General features: G+C 42.9%; 2 protein-coding genes across 7 annotated transcripts in view; one reads left to right on the forward strand and one right to left on the reverse strand.

The window, feature by feature from the left end:
* LUZP1 (leucine zipper protein 1) overlaps positions 1 to 4,804 on the forward strand; it is an 80,886-nt gene extending 76,082 nt beyond the window's left edge. For all 4 annotated transcript variants that reach the window (XM_022552164.3, XM_022552168.3, XM_089899295.1 and 1 more), the window contains one exon: positions 813 to 4,804. In XM_022552164.3, the coding sequence (XP_022407872.1) occupies positions 813 to 968 (156 nt within the window). In that variant the 3' untranslated portion in view covers positions 969 to 4,804. The remainder of the gene's footprint in view (positions 1 to 812) is intronic.
* Positions 4,805 to 6,322: 1,518 nt separating this feature from the next.
* KDM1A (lysine demethylase 1A) overlaps positions 6,323 to 25,743 on the reverse strand; it is a 64,255-nt gene continuing 44,834 nt past the window's right edge. For all 3 annotated transcript variants that reach the window (XM_022552169.3, XM_022552170.3, XM_089899306.1), the window contains 11 exons: positions 19,886 to 20,028; positions 19,418 to 19,508; positions 18,081 to 18,215; positions 17,227 to 17,300; positions 16,381 to 16,492; positions 13,095 to 13,227; positions 11,094 to 11,281; positions 10,557 to 10,671; positions 8,742 to 8,869; positions 7,913 to 8,059; positions 6,323 to 6,832 (listed from right to left, as the gene is read on the reverse strand). In XM_022552169.3, the coding sequence (XP_022407877.1) occupies positions 6,647 to 6,832; positions 7,913 to 8,059; positions 8,742 to 8,869; positions 10,557 to 10,671; positions 11,094 to 11,281; positions 13,095 to 13,227; positions 16,381 to 16,492; positions 17,227 to 17,300; positions 18,081 to 18,215; positions 19,418 to 19,508; positions 19,886 to 20,028 (1,452 nt within the window). In that variant the 3' untranslated portion in view covers positions 6,323 to 6,646. The remainder of the gene's footprint in view (positions 6,833 to 7,912; positions 8,060 to 8,741; positions 8,870 to 10,556; positions 10,672 to 11,093; positions 11,282 to 13,094; positions 13,228 to 16,380; positions 16,493 to 17,226; positions 17,301 to 18,080; positions 18,216 to 19,417; positions 19,509 to 19,885; positions 20,029 to 25,743) is intronic.

Genomic DNA, 25,743 nt, shown 5'->3' on the forward strand with positions numbered 1-25,743 from the left:
TTAAAGCACTTCCCCACCCGCTGTCTTATTCAGTCTCTCCAACAGCCCTGGTGTGTGTGGGGGGGATATTATCCCTATTTTTTAGATGTAGAAACGGAGGGTCAGCGACACAAAGGGTCTCTTCACCAAGGCCACCCAGGTGAATTACTGGAAGAGCTAAGATTTGAATCCAAGATTCTTGTCTCTAAATCCAATGCTTTTTTACCTTGCCAACCACTTTCTCACTCATTCTTTGATCTGCATTAGCTGGGGAGGAGCAACAAGAACATTAAAAAGCAGAATTCTGGTAGAAGACGAGTGCAGAGAAAGTTGGATGAAGCTGAAACTGTGGATGTCTGAGAAATACAGGGTGAGGGGCACATATGAGATGAGATATGGTAGGAAAGGTATATGTGAGCTTTTTGGTAGTCTGTAGGTGGGAAGTAGGATAAGAGCTGTCCAGCTTCCTTTTCATACTTCCCTGCCTCTCCAGCAAGCAAATGGCTCTGACCCTGAGAGGCCTGCAGCCTGCACGTGCAACACTCCAGTAATGCTGGCCCCTACGTGGAGGTCCCACTCCAGTGGCCCTGTTCCTGGTCCTGTCGCTTTTTAGGGCTCCTGTTCAGCTGTGAGCCTCCCAGTCTACCCTAGGAGCTCTCAGCAGCTTGGAGTTCATAGGTGGAACTTTGATATTGGCCAGTCCTTTGCAGTTCTGCTGTGGTTGGTCTGCACCACATCTCCCTGTTAGAGAGGGCCATTGGATGGGGAGTGAGGGTGTCTTATTATTCACTGTATTGTTCTCTGCAGCTGACTTTTGTCATCTGTTGGCACAGGAGGAAGGTGACGACTGCACACTCAGTGTCTACAGGCGACTGCACAACTCCCTCGAAAGGTCTGAACTGTCTGCAAAGCCGGGGCTGCCCGAGCCTGGGCGACCCCGGGCTGAGGAACGGTTACGGCCAAACAGGCCCTGTGCTGAGGAAAACTGAGCCAGCTGGTGAGGTCTGCTGTCTCCTCTGCTCCTGCTTCTCAGCTCTTGCGCCTTCCTGCCCTGTGAAGGAGCCAGGCTAGAAACCAGGCCTTGGCTGGGAGACTGGCAGAGAGCCAGGCTGTGGCTTCTTTTTTGCCAGTTGGCCAGAGGGAATCAGAAACTACAAGCTGGACATGGTCACCCAGGGCCAGCTTTCCCTGATGCATGAGTCTTCTCTCCTTCTCCCCGTCCCCCAGGTAGGATGGGCCACTCTGGCCCCCAAATGAGGAAAGACATAGAAACCCCTTGTATCCCCGCCACACAACAGCAGCCAAATCTCTTCTCTGCTCCTTGGTGGGTTCTGTGTCATAGGGCAACCCCTTCTGTGGTTAACGTTCTGATTTCTTAGTCTCTTCACTGCATCCAGTTCACTCCTCATTTGCCCCAGGGGCCTATGCACCCACCAGCCGTCAGCTCCGCCTAGGGGGTTCCATTTCTTCCCCTGTGGAGTTCCTCAGACTTTTACAGGGGTTTATGGAACTACCCTTTAGGTTGAAGTTTCTCTGACTGGGCCCCCGGGCTGACCATTGATTCCTGGGGGCAGAGCACACAGGTACCCACCTACTGGAATGACATCACACCCCCCTCCCCCACCCCCCCAACCCCGGCTCTCTGTTCACCTTCCAAAGGCACCTGGAAGTGCACGAGCCTCATGCATCTCCTTCCCTGGGCACCAACATGCTGCTGGCCTTGCCTGCTCCTCTCCTGTGGCTGGAGACTTCAGGCTGACTTTGTTGTTTTCTCCTTTGGAATACTCCCAGACGAACCTGGGCCTGACCCAGCATACTCTGCCTTCTAGGAAGCGCCAGCACAGGGGAAAGTAGACAGGAAGAAGCGATTTCCCCTTAGTCACTCCACAAAGCAATCGCTCTATGAAAGGCATGGACTTTGTTCCTCCTCCTCATCCCCCGTGGAGGAGGTATCGCACTTTACCAAGCTGATGCATTCCTACAGAAGTGGGCCCATGATTTCTGCAAACCAACTATCATTATGATGACTTCATTGGAGGAAAGGTAATACGTGCCATCAAGGGCCCTAGATTCATACAATTCAAAATGTAGCAAACCTTTCAGGAAGCCACATAAAGAAAAATTGATTAGATTCCTTATACCAATCACGTGGGGAAAGAACCATACATTCTTGGCACTGCTTTTTCTATAGCATTCTCAGTTCAAAGAAGGGATCCCCTTTCAAAGGCTACCTTTATGAAGCAGACACTGTTCCTTCATAGTGAAAGAGCATTAGAGTGGAAGTCAGGAAAGCTGAATTTTCTTCATGGCTTTGTACTTCCTTGCTACGTGACCTTGGGCAAGTCATTGTCCTCTTGGGGCCTCAGTTTCCCTATCTGTAAAATGAGTGAAATGGATGGTCTCTAAGGATCCTAAATCTGGCATTCTAAGATTTTTGTTTCCTCCCTGTGGGGGGTGATTCTTAATCGTGGAAGGTATTGTCCAAATGGTTTACATGTGTCCTTCCCATCGCCTTTGTTTTCCTGGGCCTTATTCTTTCCAGTTCCCCATGTTTTAATGTCATGAGGATGAACTCAGAGAAGTTCCCTTGGCGTCACTTTTCCAGTTTATACAGTGAAAGGGTGAGGTTAGATGGTCTCTGCAGCCCTTTTCAATATCAACCTTGCCCAGTGCCACACAGCAGGCCATGTGCTTTCCACAGCACAAGGTGTGTATATCTCCTGTTCCAGTGCTTCTTGAATCTTCTCTGCCTCCGCTCAGGGTGGGAACCAGCGTTTGCCCCTCCCTTGTCTGCATCAGATTTGGTGATCCTGGAGGAGGCTTGGGGAGCACCTACTTTCATGGACAGGAGTGTTTTGCTTATACTTCCATTTTCTGGAGTTTGCCAATCTAAGGGTATTTGTCACGTGGCTTTTGCCTTTTCTTCACATTGCTGCCTCAGATACTCAAGATGCTGTTTTCAAAATCTCTTCCTGCTGCTTTTCCTGGGTCATTGGCTCAAGCTGCAACCTCTCACTTGTAGCCTTCCTGCCATTCTTCTTAACTGGTTGTCAACCCTGAGAGTCCAAAGGAAACAGACCCCTGTGGCGGTCAACTGAGGCTATAGGAAATTAGGTCTGTGGTTCGTTGCTGGTGGAAACAGAAGGGCGCCAAACGATGCCTATAAAGATCTCGCCAGTAATTCGTCTTTTTGGGCGTTGGGAGCCCTGGATTCTGGTGCTGTAGCTCCTGGTGCCAAAGTCTGGATCTTTCCACATTTTAGCAGCACCAACATCTGCCACCACCCAGAATGCTCTGTGGAAGAGGGGCAGCTATGGTGCCCTTTTGCTGGGGCTGCTGTCTTAAAATCTGAGTGCAATAGGGTTTGATTGTAACAGTTATTTCAGGATAAATATTGTTTCCTTAATCTGCACACTTTCTAGAGCCGCTGTAAAATAGATTTTATTTTTAAATGTCCTCAGCATTGCAGAAAATATATTTGTAATAGCAAGTGAACGCTAGAGGCTCAGTTCCTCTGGGCTTCAAATGGCTGGCAAGGCTGGCTGTCAAATTCCAAAGTTGGAAGGCCTGTTTCTGAAAAGCAACCTAGGTGTGACCGTCTGGACCCAGGCCTCACCATCAGGGGTCCTGGGGGAAACTTCCAAATGGGAGACCTGGTAGTTGAATAGTTGTCTAATCAAGCCAAATATTCCCTCTGTCCCAGCCAACAAATCCACTTTTATGACCAGCCTCTTCTGCAGCTTGGCTCTAACTCGGAATTTTACTGGCAGGTGTATGGGGTATGGGAGGGTTCCTAGTAAGGTCTGGGAAGCTGACACTCCAGAGCTGCTTGCTTGGAGAAAGTAGAGCTGGCTCAGTGCTAGGAGCTGGTCTCCTCCACCTGCCCCCGCCTGTCTGTCACCACTCTGGTACTAGAAACCACCAGAGAAAGCTGCAGGGACGGTGGGCAGAGAAGTTGCGGCTGTTTCTGCTTTTGTGTAGCAAGGAAACAGTTCCTGGTGGGCCACAGGGATTTGCAGTGGGGCCAAGAATTCCAGCCTCGGCCACAGGCAGGCCTGCACGTGACGCTATCACCCTCGTGGGGTGTGGGAGCGTCTGTGTTGGTCTTGGACTTGCCATCCTGGGGCAGTTTTAGTTCTCTATATTTAGTGGGTTAGTGCCATGTGCTATCATTTCCCAGTAAAGGAATAGGGACCCTGCCCCTGGGTCCCCAGCTGCCTTTGTTGGTGTGGGTTTATCATTACTCTGACAAGACTGCTTTGGAAGAGCTGCTTTTAGGGATTACCTTTTAAATACCCCAGGGTGGGGAACAACAGGGTTCTCCTCAAAGCCTCACAACCAAGATCATAGGGAAAGGGGCCCTACTTTCCTGCTGCTTCACAGCTCAGAACATGTACTGAATGGAATGTATTTTTAAGAGAATAAAGTCTATTTTTTTTTTTTTTTTTTTTTTGTATTTTAAAGATCGGGAGGGCTAGGGAAGTAGCCCTCAAATAAACTGTTATTACATTATAGGCCCCCTTGCTAGGGGACACATCAGTATCTGTCGGTCCACACCTACTTGCTCAGGCAGGTGCTCTGGTCTCTCCCCTGCCCCTTGGAGTCTAGGTGCAGCAGCTTCTCCTACATTCCTGCTCCAAGCATGGGACCAAGGAGGCCAGACCCTGTCGCTGGAAACCAGGGCGAAGCCATGAGCAGTGACTCAGGGCTCCTTGGGTGCATGTGTATAGTTGAAGCTGCCTGTCTGCATGTATCCTCTGGCTCTAATGCTGCCTCTGTTGGCTCTGCAGCACAATATGTAACCAATAAAGCTCCCTAGTTTCCATGTGCTTTGTGTGAGTGTGAGTCAGTGGTGCCATTTTTCTTGATGTCATCTCTGTGTACAGCTGTTGCTGTGCACTGGTGCAGCTAGTATATTTCATTTACATTTACTGAAAATACTCAGCCAAGTACTGATGCCATAAGGACTGGAAACATAGCTGAGGCTTGGGAAAGGACATTTCCTCGGACTCATGTAACTGGACTTAGAATCATATAGCAGTTATTTCATTGCTACATTTTACTTTTAGGCTCTTCTCTCATCACACACACACACCAATCATCTGTGTCGTCTCCCAAGCTGCCTACGTCGTTTATTTAAAAAACAAAACCTCTTCAAAGACCACATACCACTGGATCAGACACCCTAACCTCCTGAGGTAACAATATTCATGGGAAAGCTAGGATTCAAATACAGGTTGTGGTCCAAAGTCAGTATACTTTCTACTACGTGCTCTTCTCACCTTTACATCATAGTTACACCACTTGCCCTGATCCTGGTGTGCAAATTTTTCCCATGGTTGTCACTCATTCCAGGACGAGGGAAAAAGCCCTCTCCATCTTCATCTTCCAGTCAGACCACCAATGTAATGTCCCTTAAATCTTACTAAGAATAAAACCTCATTTAAACTAATTATAGGGAAGAATTGACTAACGGGAGTAAAATCCAACTTCCAGAAGCAGATTATGTACATAACTTACAGTAACATACATAGTCTGTTAGGAACCCTTTGGAAGAAAAAGGCACTGTTCCCTTTTTGTAAAAATGTTTTTAGTCTTACGTGGCAGAAACGACTTTGCAAATGTGATTAAGGATTTTGAGGTGGGAGAGAGATCTGGGTGGGCCTTAAATGAAATCACTAGTATCCTTATAAGAGGGAGATAAGATCTGACTACAGAACAAGAGAAGGTGATGATGGAAGCAGGGATTGGAGTAATGTGCTTTTAAGATGGAGGAAGGGGCCACAAGCCAAGGAATACAGTCACTAGAATCTGAAAGAGGCAAGGAAATGGAATCTTCCTTCAGAGTCTGCTATGATAATTTGTTACAGCAGCAACAGAAAATTTCCACTATGTTACCTAAACCCTTGATCTCCTTAAACTTTTATATCAATACCTTGGACAGAAGTGGAAAGTTAGCACATACCCATGGAGGGAATCTAGGGGAATAAAGCCAGGATGGTATGCCAGAGGCCCACCCAAACTTTGTGTCAAGGCTTGTGTCTTGTCTTATCTTGAAAATTCATTCAGTTTCCTAATATCCATATGCTTGACCTGCAGTTTCCTACCCCTGGCAGACGGTCACCCCACAATCCCAATGGGGAAGTCTAGCCCCACAGACCAGGAAACACTTTGCTTCTATGGGAACCCCCCTCAATCCTGTCTTCTGACCAGACCAAACCATTTTCTCCTTTATATAAACATCCTCTTTATTTAAACATGGATAAAAACTGGCATTTTCAAAGGAGTAACACCCCTGCCTTATATATAACTCGAAACCTAAGGGGAAACAAAGAGATAAGACTAATTTTCTATGAAGTTTTATTCTCAAAATATAAAAAACCACCACACACCAAGAGACTAAGATGTTCTCTCGCAGCACTTGCTTGCCTCAGTCCTAACGAAGAACACAGACTCCCACACTAATGGACAAGTGCCTCCCTAGCTCTCTAAGTCACTTAAAGGCGGCAACCTCCTTGGCCACCTGACCACCAGGAGCTCTAGCAGTTGATCTGGAGCCCAGATGCCAGGGTGAGTTTCTCAGTAGAATCTAATATTGCTAGAAGAGCTTTGCTTATGCAGCAAAAGACACAAACACATCGGCCTCTTCCCTTAGAACACATCCATCTCACATGCTCGGGGACTGCTGTGCAGGGACGCCTGGTGTGGCCTGGCGAGGCAGGGTATACATGGCCCCCAAGAACTGGTCTGCAATCCTTCCTGCTTCTCTCAGCCCACTCAGCAGAGCACCATGGACCGTGGCTGGGTAGTTACGGATTGTATGTTCTCCAGCAAAGAAGAGTCGTGGAATAGGCTATTGCAGGAAAAAAAATTAGAGAAAATCAGCAGGCTGCAAATATGCCTTATTGTTGTGTTTGAACTGCCAAATTCCTGTTGGATTTTGAGGGCTCACTACCTGCCCTCCCCACCCCATTACTGGCCCATCATTCTCCCAAAAAGGGTCTCCCTTATCAGCAGGCATTTTCCTAGAACAAACAGAAGTAGAAATGGGGCAATAAAACAGCCCAGGGCTTCCCTGGTGGCGCAGTGGTTGAGAGTCCACCTGCCGATGCAGGGGACACAGGTTCGTGCCCCCGGTCCAGGAAGATCCCACATGCCGCGGAGCGGCTGGGCCCATGAGCCATGGCCGCTGAGCCTGCGTGTCCAGAGCCTGTGCTCCGCAACGGGAGAGGCCACAACAGTGAGAGGCCTGCGTACCGCAAAAAAACGAAACAAAACAAAAAACTCAGCCCAGCCTTAGTTCTAGGGTGATGCTTAACTGCATCTGTGTTTATTTATCGGTTTAATTCTGGGGGATACCCAGTTGTAGAGCTTCCTTTGCCTAATGTATCCCCTACTAGAGGTGTGGTGTTCCCGACTACTCTGAACCAGAGAGAACACAGCACTTGTTCTCATTCTGGAACACTTCGGCCTCTCAGCTTAGAGCAGGCCTTACTTACCACAGGGTCCTGAGAAACCCTGACTACTCATAAAGACGTTAGGTTATTTCTCAGGGGCATTCCTGGAGGCCCCTAAGTAATTGGGATCCTGCAACAATCCTACGAGCCAGTACAAAATGGGGCACAATTAAAGATGGTTTTGGTTTTGTTTTTTAGGAACAAAAGTCTGAATAAGGAAAAAGTAATTGGTTTTTACTCTGGACTCTTGCATTCTGAACACAGACTGTCTAGACTGACAAGGCCAACATGTAACGAATTAGACACAAACAATATTGCTCCTCCCTTTCCCTCTGCTTTTGGTTATCTGAAAGGGTCCAAGGGTCTAAGACTGACTAAAATCTAAAAAGAAAACCAGTGGCACTATTTTTACCCTGAAATCCTGGGATACTGGCCTTTTTCCAAATAAGCCCAGGTATAGTTTGCCAGTTTCTCACCTGTGGGGCACCTGGAATTGAGGGGCCAGGAGTGATTGGCTGAGCCATTAAGTCATAGTCATTTCCAGATGATCCTGCGGCTACATAGGAGTAGGAGCCCCGGGCCCAGGGATCAGCACGCCAGCGAGACACCACTGTTTCCTTGGGCTAAAGGAGAAACCATGAGTGGAAGTTATTACTGGACACCAAAGACAAATCGGTCGTTTCTGAAAGGTGGAAAAGCTGTGATGGGTGGGGGCTACAAGTGAGAGAAAGGCAAGAGACACGAGAGCCAAGTGATGAATGCTGCTGCTATAAAAAAAATGCCTTCAGGCTGCAAGGAAGCTTCCAGATTGCCTTCTCGCTATGAATCCAGAGATATACCCAGGGACTGATCTCTATTCTCTTTTAAAATTCACATGAAGCATTAATATGCCTTCTCTCAAAGGAATCATTAGGGACTTAAAAGTGTTCAATGGCCTAAAGAAAGAATAACAGAAAAAAGTACCAAGAGATTCTCTTGAGACTTCCCTTGGGGAGTTGGCCACTTCGTCTGAAAGGTGGTTGGGGCATTGGGGGTGGGGATGATTCCACAAGCAGAGACAACAGACAACACAAGCAAAGCAATGCGGCAAATAGCCTTCTCAATCCCCTGGCCCATTTACTGGGGGCTTTTCTCAATCCCATACTTAGGGCATGAACTCTAAACATTAGCATTAATGTAAACCCAGCACACAATTCTGGCTGAAACTGTCCTGACCAAGAATCTATGCTGCAACTCAAGATACATCAAACCCTGCTTTAGTCTAAACCCCAGATCCTCACCTGCCCCCGCCCCTTACTTACTTACCTGGGGCACTGCACTGCTACCAAAAATCCCTTTGAGAATGGCCAGGCATCGGCCAACAATCACATCATCACTTATGTTTTCCATGATGCCAGCAGCTTCTCCTGCCACTAGTGCCAATAGTATTGGAGCTAGAGAAACAGAAAGGACAATTCCAGGGTTTTCCTACAGATTTTTCTCAAGTACCTCCTTATCAGGTCTCACATTATTCTTGGCTGTTTGAAATCTGATGACAGACATGCACCACTCATGCTAGACACATGTTTCTGAGCCAGCAACTTGAATCCTATCCCCAGAAGGGTGCTGGCAAACCACAGTGAAGTGTGACTCATGTACTTCATTTCTTATAACCTGGCAGAATACAGAAGTCCTGAAGATGTAACTTCAGATCTTGCTATCAAGCGTCCCTATATTTAGGCACAGAATTCTTAGACATCTCCATGACCAGGGCTGCATCCTCTTAGCTGTCATCCCAGGCCCTGCCATACTCATCACCCTTACTCACCCTTTTCGTGACTCTGTGTGCAACAGGCTTATGTGACAGCCACAGCACTAGATGCTAGGGATATAAAAACTATAGACTAGACTATATACTCCAAAATCAACAACAACAAAAATAATCATAGAGACAATTACGAACTGTGATAAAAGCTATGAAAACACAGAATACAGAGAAAAGAATACAAGGACATAATTTCATTTGAGGCAGCGGATATACATGTGTCCTGGAAAGTCTCTTTGAAATAGTGACATTTGGGCCAAGCCCTGAAGCTGCATAGAGTATGCCACGTTGGGAAGGAAGAGAAGGAGAAAAATAAAAGCGCCCCAGGCCCAGGGCACAGTACAATGCAGAGGCCCCAGAGCAGAAGACAGCATGGTACATTTTAGGATTCCAGGAGAGCAGACAAGTGTGCCTGGAGGCTGGGGAGGGCATGGACAATGAAGAAGCTGAGTAGAAAAGAAGGGTCAGATTATTCAGCCTTCATGATGGCCACGATAATGAAAGCCATCAAAAGAAAGAAGTGGGGATAGCAGTCAGTGGCTATTGGCAATTGAACAGGTATGAGTTAAGAGTGGCCTGGACTGGGAGGTAGGCAGTGGGAAAGAAACAGGTCTGAGAGAGAGAGTGAGGCCCTGACAGGACTTGATGGCCTAGATCAGGGAAGAGAAAGAGCACTCAGCTGTTGCTGGAAACAATGTGCTCAGGGAGCAAATGGCTCCTCTGCGGAGTTAGTGGCCCTGGCCATGCGAAGGATGTTCAGTACCAGGCAGTGAGGAGTGATGGAAAGAACCACATGTCAGTCAAACTGGTTAACTGATGTGTCTGCACTGTCAAGGCCAGGCCTCCTGATACTGCTGCAAAGGAGAATGTCTTACATCCTTTTCTTGGAATGAGGTAAGATCTAAATATACTTCTTTAAAAAAAAAAAGCTCTATATAGAACTAAGAACAACCCAATTACAGAAGAATGTAAAACAGGAGGTAGGAGTTTGATAAATACATTCTAGGGAAAGTGATCAAAGATTCAGGGGCAAGTCAGATACAAAAGTCTGAGAATGAGGAATACAAGTTTCCCTTTCCAGGAAGTTTCCCTGGGCCTGAGCCCGAGCCCCTGGCTGAGCTGATTTCTTCTTCTATGTTTTCTCTTGCAGTGCCTTGGCTTTCACTCTCACTCCTCTACTTCCTGCCCTGTTCTGAGGCTGCCAGCCTCTTTACTGTGTCCCCCACTAGGTTGTGAGCTCCTTGAAGGCAGGTATAATATTCCTAATTCTCTATTCCTATAAGGATGTAAAAAGATTAAAACTAGAAAGCCGTTACCTTTATAGAGGTTCCAGAAGAGGAAGAGCTCACCCCTGCTGGCAGTCGTACTGCCAACATGTCCAAACAAATTGACACTTGGATCCCAGAATACCCGGTCAAAACACAACACGACCTATTTGTAAAAAAGAAGCGCATAAGCTGGTGACAGCACTCAGAGAACATGGCTTTAAGCTAAGCACAGCTGTGCCTCAACAGGAAGTACTTCTTCCTCAGACCTTACTAAAATAAGTTCCTTCTAATCTACTCTCAGTATAAGGCTAGAAATCCCTATTATAAATGTACTACTTAGGAAGACATTTAGCACTCTCTTTTTATAGGCTTGGGTTTGAAAAGTGACCCCAGAAGACAGTCCTCATGGATACTTTATATAATTAGGTACTAAAGTGAATGCACTGACAGGCCTCACCCTGATATCACAGAGCTGAGAGCACAGCAAAATGTTCAAAAATGCAAACCTCTCTCCTTTCTAAGTGGAGGGCAATCAGACTGATATTTGTACACTGGGTATGTAGAGAGGCACCCAGGGCAAGTTACCTTGTTAAGGTTGCCAAATCCCATCCTTTGGACTGCAGATGTTTTCCATTCAGGAAGAGGCGGCACAAACTGAACAGCTGGTGGCTGCTGCTTCAACACACCCAAGGGAAGGGTACAGAGAACTGCATCACACTTATAAATAAACGTCTGGCTCGTGGAGCGGGTATTCACAGCTATCACTTCACATCCTTGACAGGTTAGAGGAAAAAGGCTTTATTGGTGATAAGGATGATAATGACAAGGGTATTGAACATTTAGTGCACAGTAGAATCTACATGCTATCTCAGTTAATTCTTACTACAAGTTTGTGAAGTCAGTTCTGCTCATTTTCTACAAAAGAAAACTGAGGCAGAGGTGAAGTAACTTGTCTAAGGCCATACATGTAACAAGTGCCAGGATTTAAACCCAAGAGTCAACTTCAGAGTCCTCGATCTCTACCACCATACTACCCCACCTTCCCGACTGATACACTGGGGATCTTTTGGACTAATAATAGGACCTTATCATTTACCAAAGTTAAGTAAATTTAGACCAAAATTAAGAGTAAAATGCCTATCCTGATAGAACCAATATCTCTCCACTGTGGTTAGGCACTCACTAAGGACCAAAAGAAGAATGATATCAGAAGCTTGTGGTGCCGATCTAAGGGATGCAGCCTAAAACCACAGAGCATGCTATCCTTGAGAATATACAGTGATGCTTAGCTTGCCAGGATGTGAATGAACTCAAAGCTGACCACAGAAAAGGTACTGAAAGTAAGTTAATGTAATTCTCCCTCATTTGTGTTCAATTTTTTCTTCAGTAAATGCCTCTTTACATAATTTCTGAAAAATACATAGATAGCTCAAAGTAAGTATGACAGCTCCATACATGCCCATTTTCTGTGGCCACAGAATTAGGGAAAATGACACAAAAGCTAGTCTCACTGTTCTCCACCTGCCTGCAAATGGCTATTTAAGCCTGTAGATCTTCTCAACACCAGCAGCCAGAAGCTGCCTCTGAAGGGAAAACTAAAATCAAAAACTGTTACACTAGGGGCTTCCCTGGTGGCGCAGTGGTTGAGAGTCCGCCTGCCGATGCAGGAAACACAGGTTCGTGCCCCGGTCCGGGAAGCTCCCACATGCCGCGGGGGGGCTGGGCCGGTGAGCCATGGCCGCTGAGCCTGCGCGTCCGGAGCCTTGCTCCGCAACGGGAGAGGCTACAACAGTGAGAGGCCTGCGTACTGCAAAAAAAAAAAAAAACAAAACCCCAAACCCCCAAAAAACCCAAACTGTTTCACTGGTTGTTAAAAAAATGATCTGTGGTGACCTCAGCAACTCTAGAAAAGGGGCCATGGAAGGCAAGACTGGTGGCCACATCTCCACTAGTCATGAGAGCCCTTAGAGACGGGGGTGACTAGCTTTCTTAAGGAGTTCAAGACTATTAATTCCAAAGGTGGGTGGATGATGGGCTCTCTGCACTCCACATGAAACGCACCCTGAAAGCAGCAGTAATGAGCACAGAGCCTACTGCCAAAGGAATCACAGGGCAATTTCATCTCTGAAGTCAACCTATCAGCAAAACTGCTCCCAGAATGAGAAACCAGCCTAAGCAGTTAGCCCGCCTGAACAGGAAAAGCCAAAAACCAAGATGCAGATGGTGAAATACAAGGGGTGGGTCCCACTGGAGCCCTAGGGGCCCAAATCCTGGTGTTTAAGAGCATACTTAGCAAAATTAGATCCAAACTCCCTGGCTGTTTACTATAATACCAAACTAATATGCACAAACTGGAGACTCTAAAAATTGCCCCAATTTTCTGGTTTATACTATGATGGGGTCAGAGCCTCTAAAGGCTCTACAGCCTCAGTACTTTTGTAAATGCAAAATTTTAAATTCAGGAATCATAGTTTATGAGACATTCTATCAGGAGATGTACCTAAAATTTTTTCTGTAGGTCAAACTCAACAAAAGATCAGTATCATGTTTCAAAGTAAGAGATTTATCTTACCAGTAAAGACGTACCTGAAGCTGTGTAGCGAACCTGCCGAACTGCTGTATTCAGTTTAATGTCCAGGCCTTCTGCTAAAGCCACAGGCACACATGAGTAGCCATTCCTCACTGTCAGGTGGCTGCCAGTAAACTCAAAGTCATCATCCTAAAGAAGACAGAAAAGAATATATTTCCACACTTTCTTAATCTAACTTATACCATTTATATTGAGTCCTATAAAATAACACTGAAAAAACACCAGCTTGTGGAAAGTCAATATTCTAAGACAGAAATTAAAGAATAATCACTCAGTCTTCCACTACAGCTGCCCCAGGAAACTAAAGGGAAAACAGAAAAAACGCCAGAATGTCACTAATAGCTGTCTCTGGGCAGTGAGATTAGGGCAGTTTCTTTTTTTCCGTGACAGACTTTTTATCATCACAGCCCTACACCACCAAGTCCAGACTACCCACGGCGGGCAGGAGAGGGAAGGAAGCTTGTTCAGTAAATTCAGATGATACCATAAAAGTTTGTTTGGCTTTTGTATGCTCTATAGATGTGGTAGGGTATCAGATTCACCATCCTAGTTACATTTTCTTCTACATAACAGCAAAATCAGTTTTTATGGCTTAAACTTACAGGTTTTAAAGTTGAGGAGGACTTCCAAAACTAAAGTTGGTCAAACCAGACGTAATCTAGGATTATAAAGATTCGCCCAAGATAATCCATAAAGAAGTCAAGATTTGGCCTGGAAGAATTCCCAAAATGATTTCATGTCTTTGAATTTACTGAAAAATTTTCCAAATAGAGAAACTTCTGAAGGCTAGTTGATATTTCTAATTTCATGAAACTCCTGGGGAAAACATACCACGATTCTTAGGAATTAGATAAAAATATACTGGGCTGGCAGCACAACTCTCACTACTTAGTGACTGACTCATTTGTTCCCCATATGGATCAGTTCACATCACCTACATTCAAAATTCAATACGATTACAAATGAATACATATTGCAAAATCAAATGATAGATCAGTGACTAGAGGTAGTGTAGTATTTACATGAAAAACCATAAAGAAACTGGAAATTCTACAAGATTTGTACCACTAGCAAGTGCAATCCTTGCCAAATTCAAATTCTAAAGAATACCAGGACATAACCTGAAGATGAAGAAGTAAAAATAATTTTACTAGGAAAATGTATAATGAAAATGAAAATATGTAAGCAAAATATAATATTTACTTCTATACAATCTTAAGTCTGTCCAAAGTCTCAGATTTAGAGGTCCATTCAGCATCTAAGAAACCTGGTGATTTCTCACCAGTTCAAGAGTAAATCACACTGAAAACACTTAAAAATAATTTAACAAAAGATATGTAAGACTGGTACACTGAGAACTATAAAGTACTGCTGAGATAAATTAAAGGAAACCTAAAAAAATGGAGAGATATACCATGTTCAAGGATTAGAAGACTCACTATTGTTAAGATGACAATCCCAGAAGGTATTTTTTTGAAGAGACTGATAAGCTGATTCTAAAACTTTATAGAAGATCTAAAAGAGTCAAAACACTTTCAAAAAAGAACAAAGATGAAGAACTTACACTACCTGATTTCAAGATGTACTATAAAGCAAAAGTAATCAAGACAGTGTGACAGTGGCCTATGGATAGACAGATATTGAATGGAAGAACTGATTTTCAACAAAGGCTCCAAAACAAATAAGGAAAAAAGATGGTGCTAGAATAGTTAATTAGAGAACCATATGGAAAAATATGAACCCTACCTCACCTCTCACTATACACAAATTTTTTTTTTTTTTGCGGTACGCGGGCATCTCGCTGTTGTGGCCTCTCCCGTTGCAGAGCACAGGCTCCGGACGCGCAGGCCCAGCGGCCATGGCTCACGGGCCCAGCCGCTCCGCGGTCCGGATCTTCTCGGACCGGGGCACGAACCCATGTCCCCTGCATCGGCAGGTGGACTCTCAACCACCGCACCACCAGGGAAGCCCTATACACAAAAATTTAACTCAAAATGGGTCATAGACCTAACATAAGAGCTAAGCTCATAAAACTTCAGGAAGAAAACAGGAGAAAATTTTTGCAATCCCAGTTTAGACAAAGATTTTTCAGGACACAAAAAGCACAAAGCCTAAAGAAAGAGTTGATAAACAGGACTTCATAAAATTAAAAACTTTTGCTCTTTGAAAGATACCATTTAGAAAATGAAAACGCCAGTTGTAGACTGGAAGAAAGTATTTTCAAAACATAAATCTGACAAAGGAACTGTATCCAGAATTTACAGACCATAATGAACTCTTACAAGAGGACAAACAACTGTTTTATAAATTTAATTTTTTTAACTTTTTATTTTATATTGGAGTATAGTTGATTAACAATGTTGTGACAGATTTTTTTAAATAGGCAAAAGCTCTGAACAGACTTTTCACCAAATAACTGACATATGAATGGCCAATCAGCACATGAAAAGATGCTTCACCGTTACTAGTCATCACAGGAATGCAAATTAAAACCACAATGAAAAACTACTATACAACCATTAAAATGGTTAAAATTTTAAAAACTGGCGATACCAGGTGTTGGTGAGGTTATGGAGCAACTGGGGCGGGCATATACTACTGCTGCTGAGAATGAGATGTGGAAAACCGTTTGGAAGTTTCTTATAAAGTTAAAAATCTACTTCCCGCAGACCCAAATATTTTACTTCTAGATATTTACCCAAGAGAAAGACATGAACGTTCACAGTAGCGTCAGTCATTTATAGCCAAAAACGAAACAACCTAAATGTCTGTCCAAGTATCAGTGAATGGGTACATTCTGTGGCCGTATCCATACAATGGATATGAACATTACTAAACAACAAAAAGAAACAAACTATTGATATACACAACAACAATGAATCTCAAAATCAAAAAAAGGTACAGACAAAAGGCTACATACAATTATATACTGTATGGTCCAATTTACATGCAATTCTAGAAAAAGCAAAACTATAGTGACAGAAAGCAAATCAGTGGTTGCGTAGGGCCAGGAGCAGGAGGGCTGGGGACTGACTGCAAAGGGACAAGAGGACTTTTCAGGGTGACAGAAATGTTCTGTATCTTAATTGTGGGTGTGGTGGTTCATGACTATGTAAGTCTGGCAAAACATCAAATTGCTCACTTAAAATAGGTGAGTGTTATTGAATATAAATTATATCTTAATAAAACTGTTTAAAAACACACATACAAACAAATTAACAGTTTATCTTAGGAGCCCTCTCAAAGACATGTGCAACAAAATACATGGTAAGGGAATTTTACCTGATCCCAATGTTTAAGGGAAAGTGTAGAGAGAGGTGTGGCATTAGCAAATTCAAGATTTGCAAAATGCCAGTCAAGTATTTGTCTGTCTCTTGACGAGAGATACACATCACTGCAAAATGAGAACAAAGGAGCACAAGGTTATTAAAGGACATTACTACGATTCTCAATGGACTGATGTGGATGATCTCAGTGGGACTATGCCTTATGTGAAGAAATTCTAAGTCAAAAAGCAGGACCGTATCTGTTTTATTAAGCCCTTTATTCCTGTTGCCTAGAGCAGGCCAAGCTTACTGCATAAAGCAAAGGCCTGACTGTAATTCCGGGAAAAAAAAAGTCTTCTTTATACTGTTACCTTGCATTATAAAAGCTTACTTAAAAAATTTTTTTTGTTTTATATTTTGAATAAAGCATGGACTTTTTTTTTTTAAGCAAGAATGGGTAGCATCCCTGACTACAGAAAAGAGTAGATGTATGTGGAGGCTGGATGCAACATGCAGCACACTGTCACCATGTAAGAGGTGAGAGTTTAAAGCAATACCACCTTCTACACCACTCAAAGACAATTTCCATTCATGTATCAAATCTTATGGGAAAAGGCTATCTTTTAAAAAAAGATACCTAGATTCAAGTATCTAGGACACCGTTACACATTAAAATATAAGAGCAGAGGATTAAGGAACCTGACAAATAGTCCTATGTGCACAGATACCTTCCATTCATTAAACAATTTACAATACATTCACTGAACATAAATAAAAGCCCAGGGTGCTTTGTAATTTTTCTTTTAAATCTAACAGAAGGAACAGTAAAAGCTATCTTTCTGAGCGTTTGTGTTTTCCTTACCTTGGGGGATTGGCTTCCAATTCTTGAAGTTTTTCTTCTAGCTTTCCTTGTGTTTCAGCTAATTCATCATATTCCTGATAAAATTAAGAGAACTGGGTTGATCTTGATGGGTCAGAGACCCACCTAGTTATTTATACCACAAGGTGTTTAAGGCCTGGACCATATCCCTGTTCAGGTTAATCTACAAGTGTGCCTTAGCTGAAGGCTGGAGGTTGGGTCAGGGCTCAGGGATGGTTGTTCTTGGAGACAAGTTACAATGTTAGCCTAGAATTAAGACTGAGGGGGGTGGGGGAGGGGAGGTGGGGGAGGATGCAGAAGGAGGAAATAAAGAAACATACTAGTATGCTACACAGTTAAGGATGAAAAAGAATAGTGACTACCACTTCCGGTGCGTTTACTGTGTCCCGAGCATGGAATAACCACTTCAGACCCCCTACAAGTGAGGTAGTACTAACACCATGTCACAGATGAGGTGACTAAGGAGTCTAAGGTCACATGGCTAGGAGATACTAAGTTAGGAATTTCAGCCAGACAGTTTGACCCCATTCAATAACTCTGAAGTCCATGTTCATTACCATTATTTTAAATTGTCAGAGATAAACTATGACAGAGGGCTAAACTGAAATGTGGGTAAGCTAAAGGATGACACTGTGAAAACAAGGCAGGAATTCTGCAGAAAAAGCAGACAAAATTAACCCATTAAGTTCCCACAGCTCCTGTGTACCAAACCCTCTTCTTCTTACTACAGGCACCTGTGATTGGCTAGTGGCTCTCTCTTTTCCAAAGTTTCCCGGATCTATACTATTTCTTAGGATTCCAAGTTAAAATCAATGAGGCATGTATGTATACCATACCTTGCATAAGGCAGTTAGATCCCTGTGTTTGCTTTTCACTAAGAACTCAGCAGTGATATCTCTGGGTGGCTTGACTTCAGATGCTTCTTTGTATTGCTGATGGAGTTCTTTAATTTTCTCTTTTAAATTTACCATCTAAGAGGGAAAAATACAAATTTACCATTCCAGACAGTAATTCATCACCAAAGCATGTACTTTGGTTCCTCCCCTAAACTGCTATTATACCAAAACAGGGTTATACTGCAAGGTCTATAGAATTCTTAAATACCTCTTCCAAATCATGATATTAAAAAAAAATTTTTTAATGACATTTTAAAACAGGAAAAAATCCTATATGGCTCCACACAGAGGTACCACATCACTATCAGATAAGGAGGATTGGCTCTGCCTTCCAAAACAAATGGGAGAACTAGGAATGTCCCATTAATAAAAATATATAATTAATTAAAAATTAACTACCAGGAAAAACAAACTGTCTCCAATTAAACTTATTGCTTTGGGAAACAAATTGTTATCATTTGTTTTTTTAAATATGTAAAAGGTCAAATCATCGCACAAAGAACCTTAAAGAACCATTCCCAATGTTAGTTTTTTCAGATTTCTGGTGGTGCTACACAAGACTAGGGTGAAGGTTAAAGCTTGAGACTGGGAGCTTCACAGCAGCTGGCCATGTTCTAGCCACTCTTCTCACTTCATCCATACCACAATCCATGAAGAAGGTGTGCCAGAGACCTCTTCATTTGACAAGATGAAGAAATGAGGTACAGTGAGAGAATGAGGCAAGAGTCCAGTCACAAGATGCACCCAGATTTTGCATCATAAAGCCCCCAAGTTTGCAGCTGGCAGGATGAGGAGAAACAAATGGTTTCCCAGTCTGGAGCTGGGGCTCTGGAAGGTGGCATAAACAAAGGCCCCCTTATAGGTACCACTGGGGAATATCCCCATATTGGCACCTCAAGTGAAATAATTATGCCAATGAATTATGGTACTGGCTGCTGACATGTTGTCTTCATCAGTGGGAACTTAACCCCAGCACAGCTGATCTCCTTCTCATCCTAGACTTCAGCAGAGGGCACTAGGCCAGCTTTGCAACAGGCAACAGCAACCTGACACAGGAAAGATCTATTTCCCCCAGCATCAATTTACCAATAATGCCATACAGAAAGACTGACAGATAATACAGTGCCTTTTGCTAGTCATTATTTTCTTAACAATAATGAGCTGTGCAGACTTTCTCTCCCATTGAGAAAAAAAATCAGAAATGCTTTTAAATTTCTAAATTAAAGGCCTTCCCCCCACTGATGCATCTTCAGCTATGAAAAAATATAAAATTTCACCTTATTAAGAAGTTCTTTCAGTTCCTCCTGAGTTTTCACTATCTTCTTCCAATGTTCAATCTGCTCATCTTTGACATGCTTTTCTTGTAACCTGAAGAGACAATATATATGCTCTGGCCACACAGCCAGCCTTGCTGAGTAAGACAGGTGCCCATCAGAAACATTTGATGGCATCAAGGCCCTCTAAAATTTCTAATACTTTGGAATAAGAAAGTTGGCTGGTGGCAAATTATTTTCTAGGCTATGTTAAATACAGTTAATTCAATACCATAAAAGACATGAATTTTACAATCCAGAGAGCCTTAAGGATCATGTAATTATTTTAAATAGCTTTACTTTTGGATTTAACTATTTCACAAGAAAATAAGTGAAAACTAGCTCAAATAAGATTTGATGAAAACTTTAAACATTAAATAGCAAATCTATAAACGGAATCTATAATACAACAAGCAGTATCAAAGTACTTACTGAATGACAACTTCCAATGCCTGGCCAAGGGACACAGGCTTATTATTGAGGACATTGAAGTCTAGTTGATGACTAAGGTAAGATGTAGCTTCTAGCAACCGGTTAAACTCTTGCTCTACCATTTCATCTTTCTCTTTAGGAACCTGAAAATTTGAAGTATGGCAGAGTTGGTCCTTACACGACTAAACATAACCATCCATGAAAACACAAATGCTCTACAGTTTAAAAGGTCAAAATATGTATCTCAAAGGGGAAACCTTTGAGGACGATTCAAACTGTCTTTTCTATGAAGTGGTCAATTCCATTAAATGAGATATGAAATGTTTCAGCCCAGATATTTTCCTATTCTCACGATTTTACCCTCAGAGCTGGGACTCTACCTCTATTAACAGCCACAGGATTCACATTGGTGCTGAGTGAAGTCATGTGGAGCACAAGATGCCCTGGAGTTGACATGCACTGAGATAAGCTGGGCTGACATGCAGACAACACACTGGAGAAGTCCCAGAGAACAAAGACTATGTTAACACACCTGAGCACCTTCCAGAATAAGGACAGGATGAAAAAATAAGAAGCCCAAGGTATCTGCTTCCCCTCAAAGACGACAATTTCAGGTATGAGTAGGGAAGAGAGAAGTGAAATTCATGGCTATTAATAAGAACACAACAGCATCTTAATTCTTTCTCAGAGTAATAGTGTTTTATGGCACCAATTAAGTTCAGAGTTGAATATCCAATGCTCTTAGACTATGAGTGACTGAGGTACCAGGTCTGGCTCACTACTGTGGAGTAAGAGAACAGATTGCAAAGCAGATCATCAAGCTGCAAGACCATGCTCCTAATCCCTGCTGTGTCCCTACCTAGTGATACCATCAGTTAGCTGACACAAATTCCTCTGCTACTGCTTAATTCAGCCCCAAAGTAAACTGTATCTACAATCCTATTGCTGAATTCATGGGAATAGCAAGAAGGAAAAAGCATGTCTAAGGCAAGCATCTCTTGCCATAAAAAGCTAGGCATCGGGACTTCCCTGGTGGTCCAGTGGTCAAGACTCCGTGCTCCCAATGCAGGGGGCCTGGGTTCAGTCCCTGGTCAGGGAACTAGATCCCGCATGCCACAACGAAAGATCCCACGTGCGGCAACGAAGATCCCGCGTGCCACAACTAAGAGCCAGCACAGCCAAATAAATACATTAAAAAAAAAAAAAAAAAGGCGCTAGGCACCAACTGGGAAACAAGATTCAAAATTTGGATTTTCACTTTACCATCAACCTAAAATTGGTAACAAGAAAACAAAACATGAAAGTAAGCCCTAATAATCACTAAGGCTGAGGAAGAATGATCTACAATTAGAGGTAACTATTATGGACAAGATCATCACAGTAAAACTCTGCTTCTCATCTGCAACTCCTTCAGTTGTGCCCTTCCCAGTTCAATGGATGCTTTCGAAGCACTAGCCTCTGCCCTTCACTGATGAGTCACGCAGTAACTCTTATCAGATGAGCCATGGTATAGCCAGAAAGAATATGGTGAGAAGTATAATCTGCACCAAAACAAAGGGAAAAGGACTGCAACTCTCCTTTGGAACTGTAAATGATGACAAGACACTATAACTAATTCAATCAAAATAATATTTTAAAGCATCAAGTTCTAAAAGATCACACATGGGAGAGATCAGGAAATCTTTATGAATTAGAGAATCCCCCTTAGCCTTAGAAATAGAAACCCCTGAGAATCTTTTCGTTTATGTTGAGAAATAAGGCAGTGAATCAGGCTTTGGATGCTTGGTGCCATTTATGTATCAGGGTGGTACCTAGGGCTTGGTGGATCAAACACATCTGACCTACCCATTCAAGTCCAGGGCCAAAGAAAGGAGCTCTTGGTGACATCGCTACTTGTTTTGATTACACAGCTATCAGAGCTGATGGAAGTGACCTTCTTGTCAGGAATTTCATTTACTTTCCCGTCAGTTACATATACTCTATATATGATGGTCACATAAAGAACAGCTCAAAGCAATGCTGAAATTTTGCTTGGTGTTTAATTCCCGCAGTGATGTTACAAAAGATGGTTCTAAATTTGGTGCTCCTTTAAAAAGGAAACAATCACATTTTCAATATGAAATCTACATAGTTATGAGATCTTCACTGATCACAGATGCAATATGAATGACTGCTTTTCCTGTAGTACAAATGGTGATATTTCTACATGTAGCTTCTAAAATGCCTAGCAGGAGGATGCTATAGCAGCAAGAGGGACCAGATCACATATTCCTCTACAATAGGACAGAAAGTGCCAATACGCCAAGTCTGCAAATGGTACAGATTAAAGCTCTTCCAGTGTCAATTGGATGGCTTGCTTTAGACAAGCTCTAATCTTTACAGCTAGAGTGACAGTCACATAGGGAAGTTCATATTGAAAAAGTACGCAGCACTCAAAGGCTCAGTATCTGGGGTCCAGGGTGTGTGGTACAGAAATATTTAAAGGGACACTGTCAAGGCTAGAGGGACCAAATTTGACCTTTTGTTTCTTCCCTCTGTTTGCTGAGCAGCCCACTTGATTCGTTACACTTTCCCCTTTAGCCCACCCACACCCCCGACAAAAAACTTGACTTTTTACATGCGCTTTCAATGACAAATACTCAAATGGCACCAGCCCAACATACAGGTGCAACTCTACAACAACAAACCAGTGGGAATGTATGATGGACGGGATCTTTGGAAGGGAAAGATTTAAGTTTCAAGCTTTTAATGGGTTACTGTAAACAGTGAGGAAAATGAATTGAAAAATTATGAAAGAAAAATACCTTGACAGTGTCCTTTTAACCAGTGCAGCAGAGAGAGAAATAAACTGTAAATAAGAGCCCACAGCCAAGCCAAGTTTCGTTTTGTAAGACGCCAGTAAAATCAAGGCTTTAAACACACAGCATGACAGAAGCATTGTGAGCTCAGAAGCTGCAACTACCACAGAGATAAGGAACAGACTGTACAGAGACTAAAATGAGAGAGTCAAGGCACAGAAATGGGCAAAAGAAAGGCACTTTGGGTGGGGGTGGGGGTGGTAAAAGGAGACAGTGCAGAAAGCAGAGAGGAATAAGCAAAATTCAGTACAAGAGAAAAAGAACAACAATCAAACCAAACAAACACCAAACCAAAAGATCACTGCTGCATCTGATACCAGAATGACATGACTGCATCTCCAGGACACCCCCTCTAACTCGGGGCTCCCGTCAGCAGTCAGGTCCCATCCATTTTCTGCTAAGCAGTTATAGGAATGTTGTCAGTGACACCAGGGGTAGCTTTGAAACCTGGATTTTTTCCCATTAATTTTAAAATTACACTTTAAAATTAAAGAAATATTTGGAAAATAGTAAATAAAATACTTGTCCATTAGGACACCAATACTGACTGGGAGAAAACCAAAATGTGTTTTTGATGTATTTAAACCTTGACTCTGTTTCTAAAGTTAATCTATTAGATATATTCTACTTGACACACTCAGACAATGACAAGAACTTTAGCAACTGACTACCCTAAGCACCCCCTACATATCTGTTTCAGGTCATTTCTTTCCCTTTGGTGAGAACCCTTGGACTCTGTTAGTTCCACAAATAATTATGAAAGGATGTTGAAATACTGGCAATCTCTAACACAAGTCACAATAATTTTAGTTTAACCTGACCATTCATTCTTTTTTTAGAAAATAAATTTATTTATTTATTTTTATTTTTGGCTGCGTTGGGTCTTTGTTGCTGCGTGGGCTTTTTCTAGTTGCTGCGAGCGGGGGCTACTCTTTGTTGTGGTGTGCAGGCTTCTCATTGTGGTGGCTTCTCTTGTGGAGCAGGGGCTCTAGGTGTGTGGGCTTCAGTAGTTGCGGCACACGGGCTCAGTAGTTGTGGCTCACAGGCCCTAGAGCACAGGCTCAGTAGTTGTGACACACGGGCTTAGTTGCTCCGCGGCATGCAGGATCCTCCCGGACCGGGGCACGAACCCGTGTCCCCTGCATCGGCAGGCAGACCCTCAACCACTGCGCCACCAGGGAAGCCCTAACCTGACTGTTCTATTGTATATTCTTAAATTGCATCCTCAGAAGGGAACTCAGCAAATGATTACCAAGGCTTAAGCACCACATTTTACACAGCTGGATTTTTTATTACAACACAGTGACAACACATAACAACAAACGAAGAAGCAGTCTTTCGGGAAAGGACCTTTGATACAGTTTCCTAGCAAAGAATCAAACAAAAAGGCTATTGCTTGAAACAGATTTTATGATTTTTCAAAACCATTTATTTCTCAATGAAAGGCTCCAAATAAATGGTTCCTTCAAGACTAAAAATTGGGTGAGTCTCACTCCTCTAAATGGGGTATAATCCTGACTGTTTTGATCCTATTATACGGAGCATCCATATATGGAGGATGGATTATATGGAGCATCCCTGAACATGGTCCGGGTGGGGAAGCCTGTGTGACTGGCTCATGCAGAATAAATTTTGGGAGAGCCAAACAACTTTCTGGACACGGTCCCTGATTCTGTAAGAAATCATCTCAAAGGAAGGACAGCTCTCCTTAGTTCTACCTCTGGTTGCATTCTATCATCACAAGCTTGGTAGGTCTTCAAAAACATTGCCCATCTGTCATACTTCCAGTCTGCATAAGTTCTCTAGCAGCAGAGCAAAAATGGAGTTAAGTGTACCTAGGTTCCAGGTACTCAAAGTTCTGAGATTTAGCCAGAGAAATCCTCAGGAAGAGTTACACGTTGAAGAAAGTTGTAATGGCAAAATCTGGCCAACAGAGGCCACAGTCAACCTCCACCTCTCCCATCCCCATGCACTTCTACAATTACGGTAAAACGAAAGATTAGTGGAAAAAGAAATTTACATCTGAGGAGTTTCTAACCCAGATTCCCAAATAGCTAAGGGAAATGAGATATTGTTATTAACCCTGAAGGGAGAATAAGGACAACAGGTATATCCTTAATTCAAATAAAATTCAATGTGATTCTATAAATGGAGACTGTTGCCTCCCTCTCCTTCTTTTACCTCATAAGGAATCTTTTAGGGGATGTAAATAACTGACTTTCCTAGAGCAGGGACTAAGCCATGTGGAGAAGGCACACATGGCATGTCTAAGGAGTGCACCCCAGCAACTTCTAGCACATAGCAGAGGTACTCAGTAAATTCTTGTTAAATAAATTAATATAGTTTGGAAAAGAAAAGTCAATATTATAACTATATTTGAGGGGAAAAAACTTATTTTGCAACTTCAAAAACATTAAAGGAAGGCATGAGATTTTTACATTTATAAAAAGCAGGGATTGGCAGTCATGATTTTAAAGGGTAGAGAAAGACTTCCTTAAAGATACCAAAGATGTTTCCAAAAAGGAAGATGAAAACTGAAACGGCCAAGATACCTCTGTCAAAAGTGTAACCACTTAAGCACCACTCTCTATGAATAAAAGTGGAAACTTGCTAAGTTATGGTAGGTACTGAGTGTATCCAATCAATGGTATTTCTAAGAAGCCTGGCATGCGTTACCTTTCAAGTGTTATCTTTCTTCCTCATAATCAGGTTCTGTTTCTCTAAGTAGTTACTGAGTCTTTTGATCTCACTTAATAATCACACACACACACACACACACACACACACACACAGTCTCTCTCTCTCACACACTCACTCACTTCAGATACCTTTTCATTACTCAAAAAAAGTCAAACACAAAGCTAGAATCTAAAGCCCCCAAGTTACTAGCTATATAGGAGATGCAGAAAACACTCACAGTCATTTCTCCAGTCTCCCCCACCAATCCATGTTTTCAGTCCTCTCACTGGTGACTCCCAAAATGCTCCTGAAATATGAATT

Source organism: Delphinapterus leucas, chromosome 1 (genome assembly GCF_059928025.1).
Source record: "Delphinapterus leucas isolate spDelLeu-1000000601 "Yukka" chromosome 1, BTC_Dleu_Yukka2, whole genome shotgun sequence".
In the NCBI taxonomy this organism is placed as follows: Eukaryota; Metazoa; Chordata; class Mammalia; order Artiodactyla; family Monodontidae; genus Delphinapterus; species Delphinapterus leucas.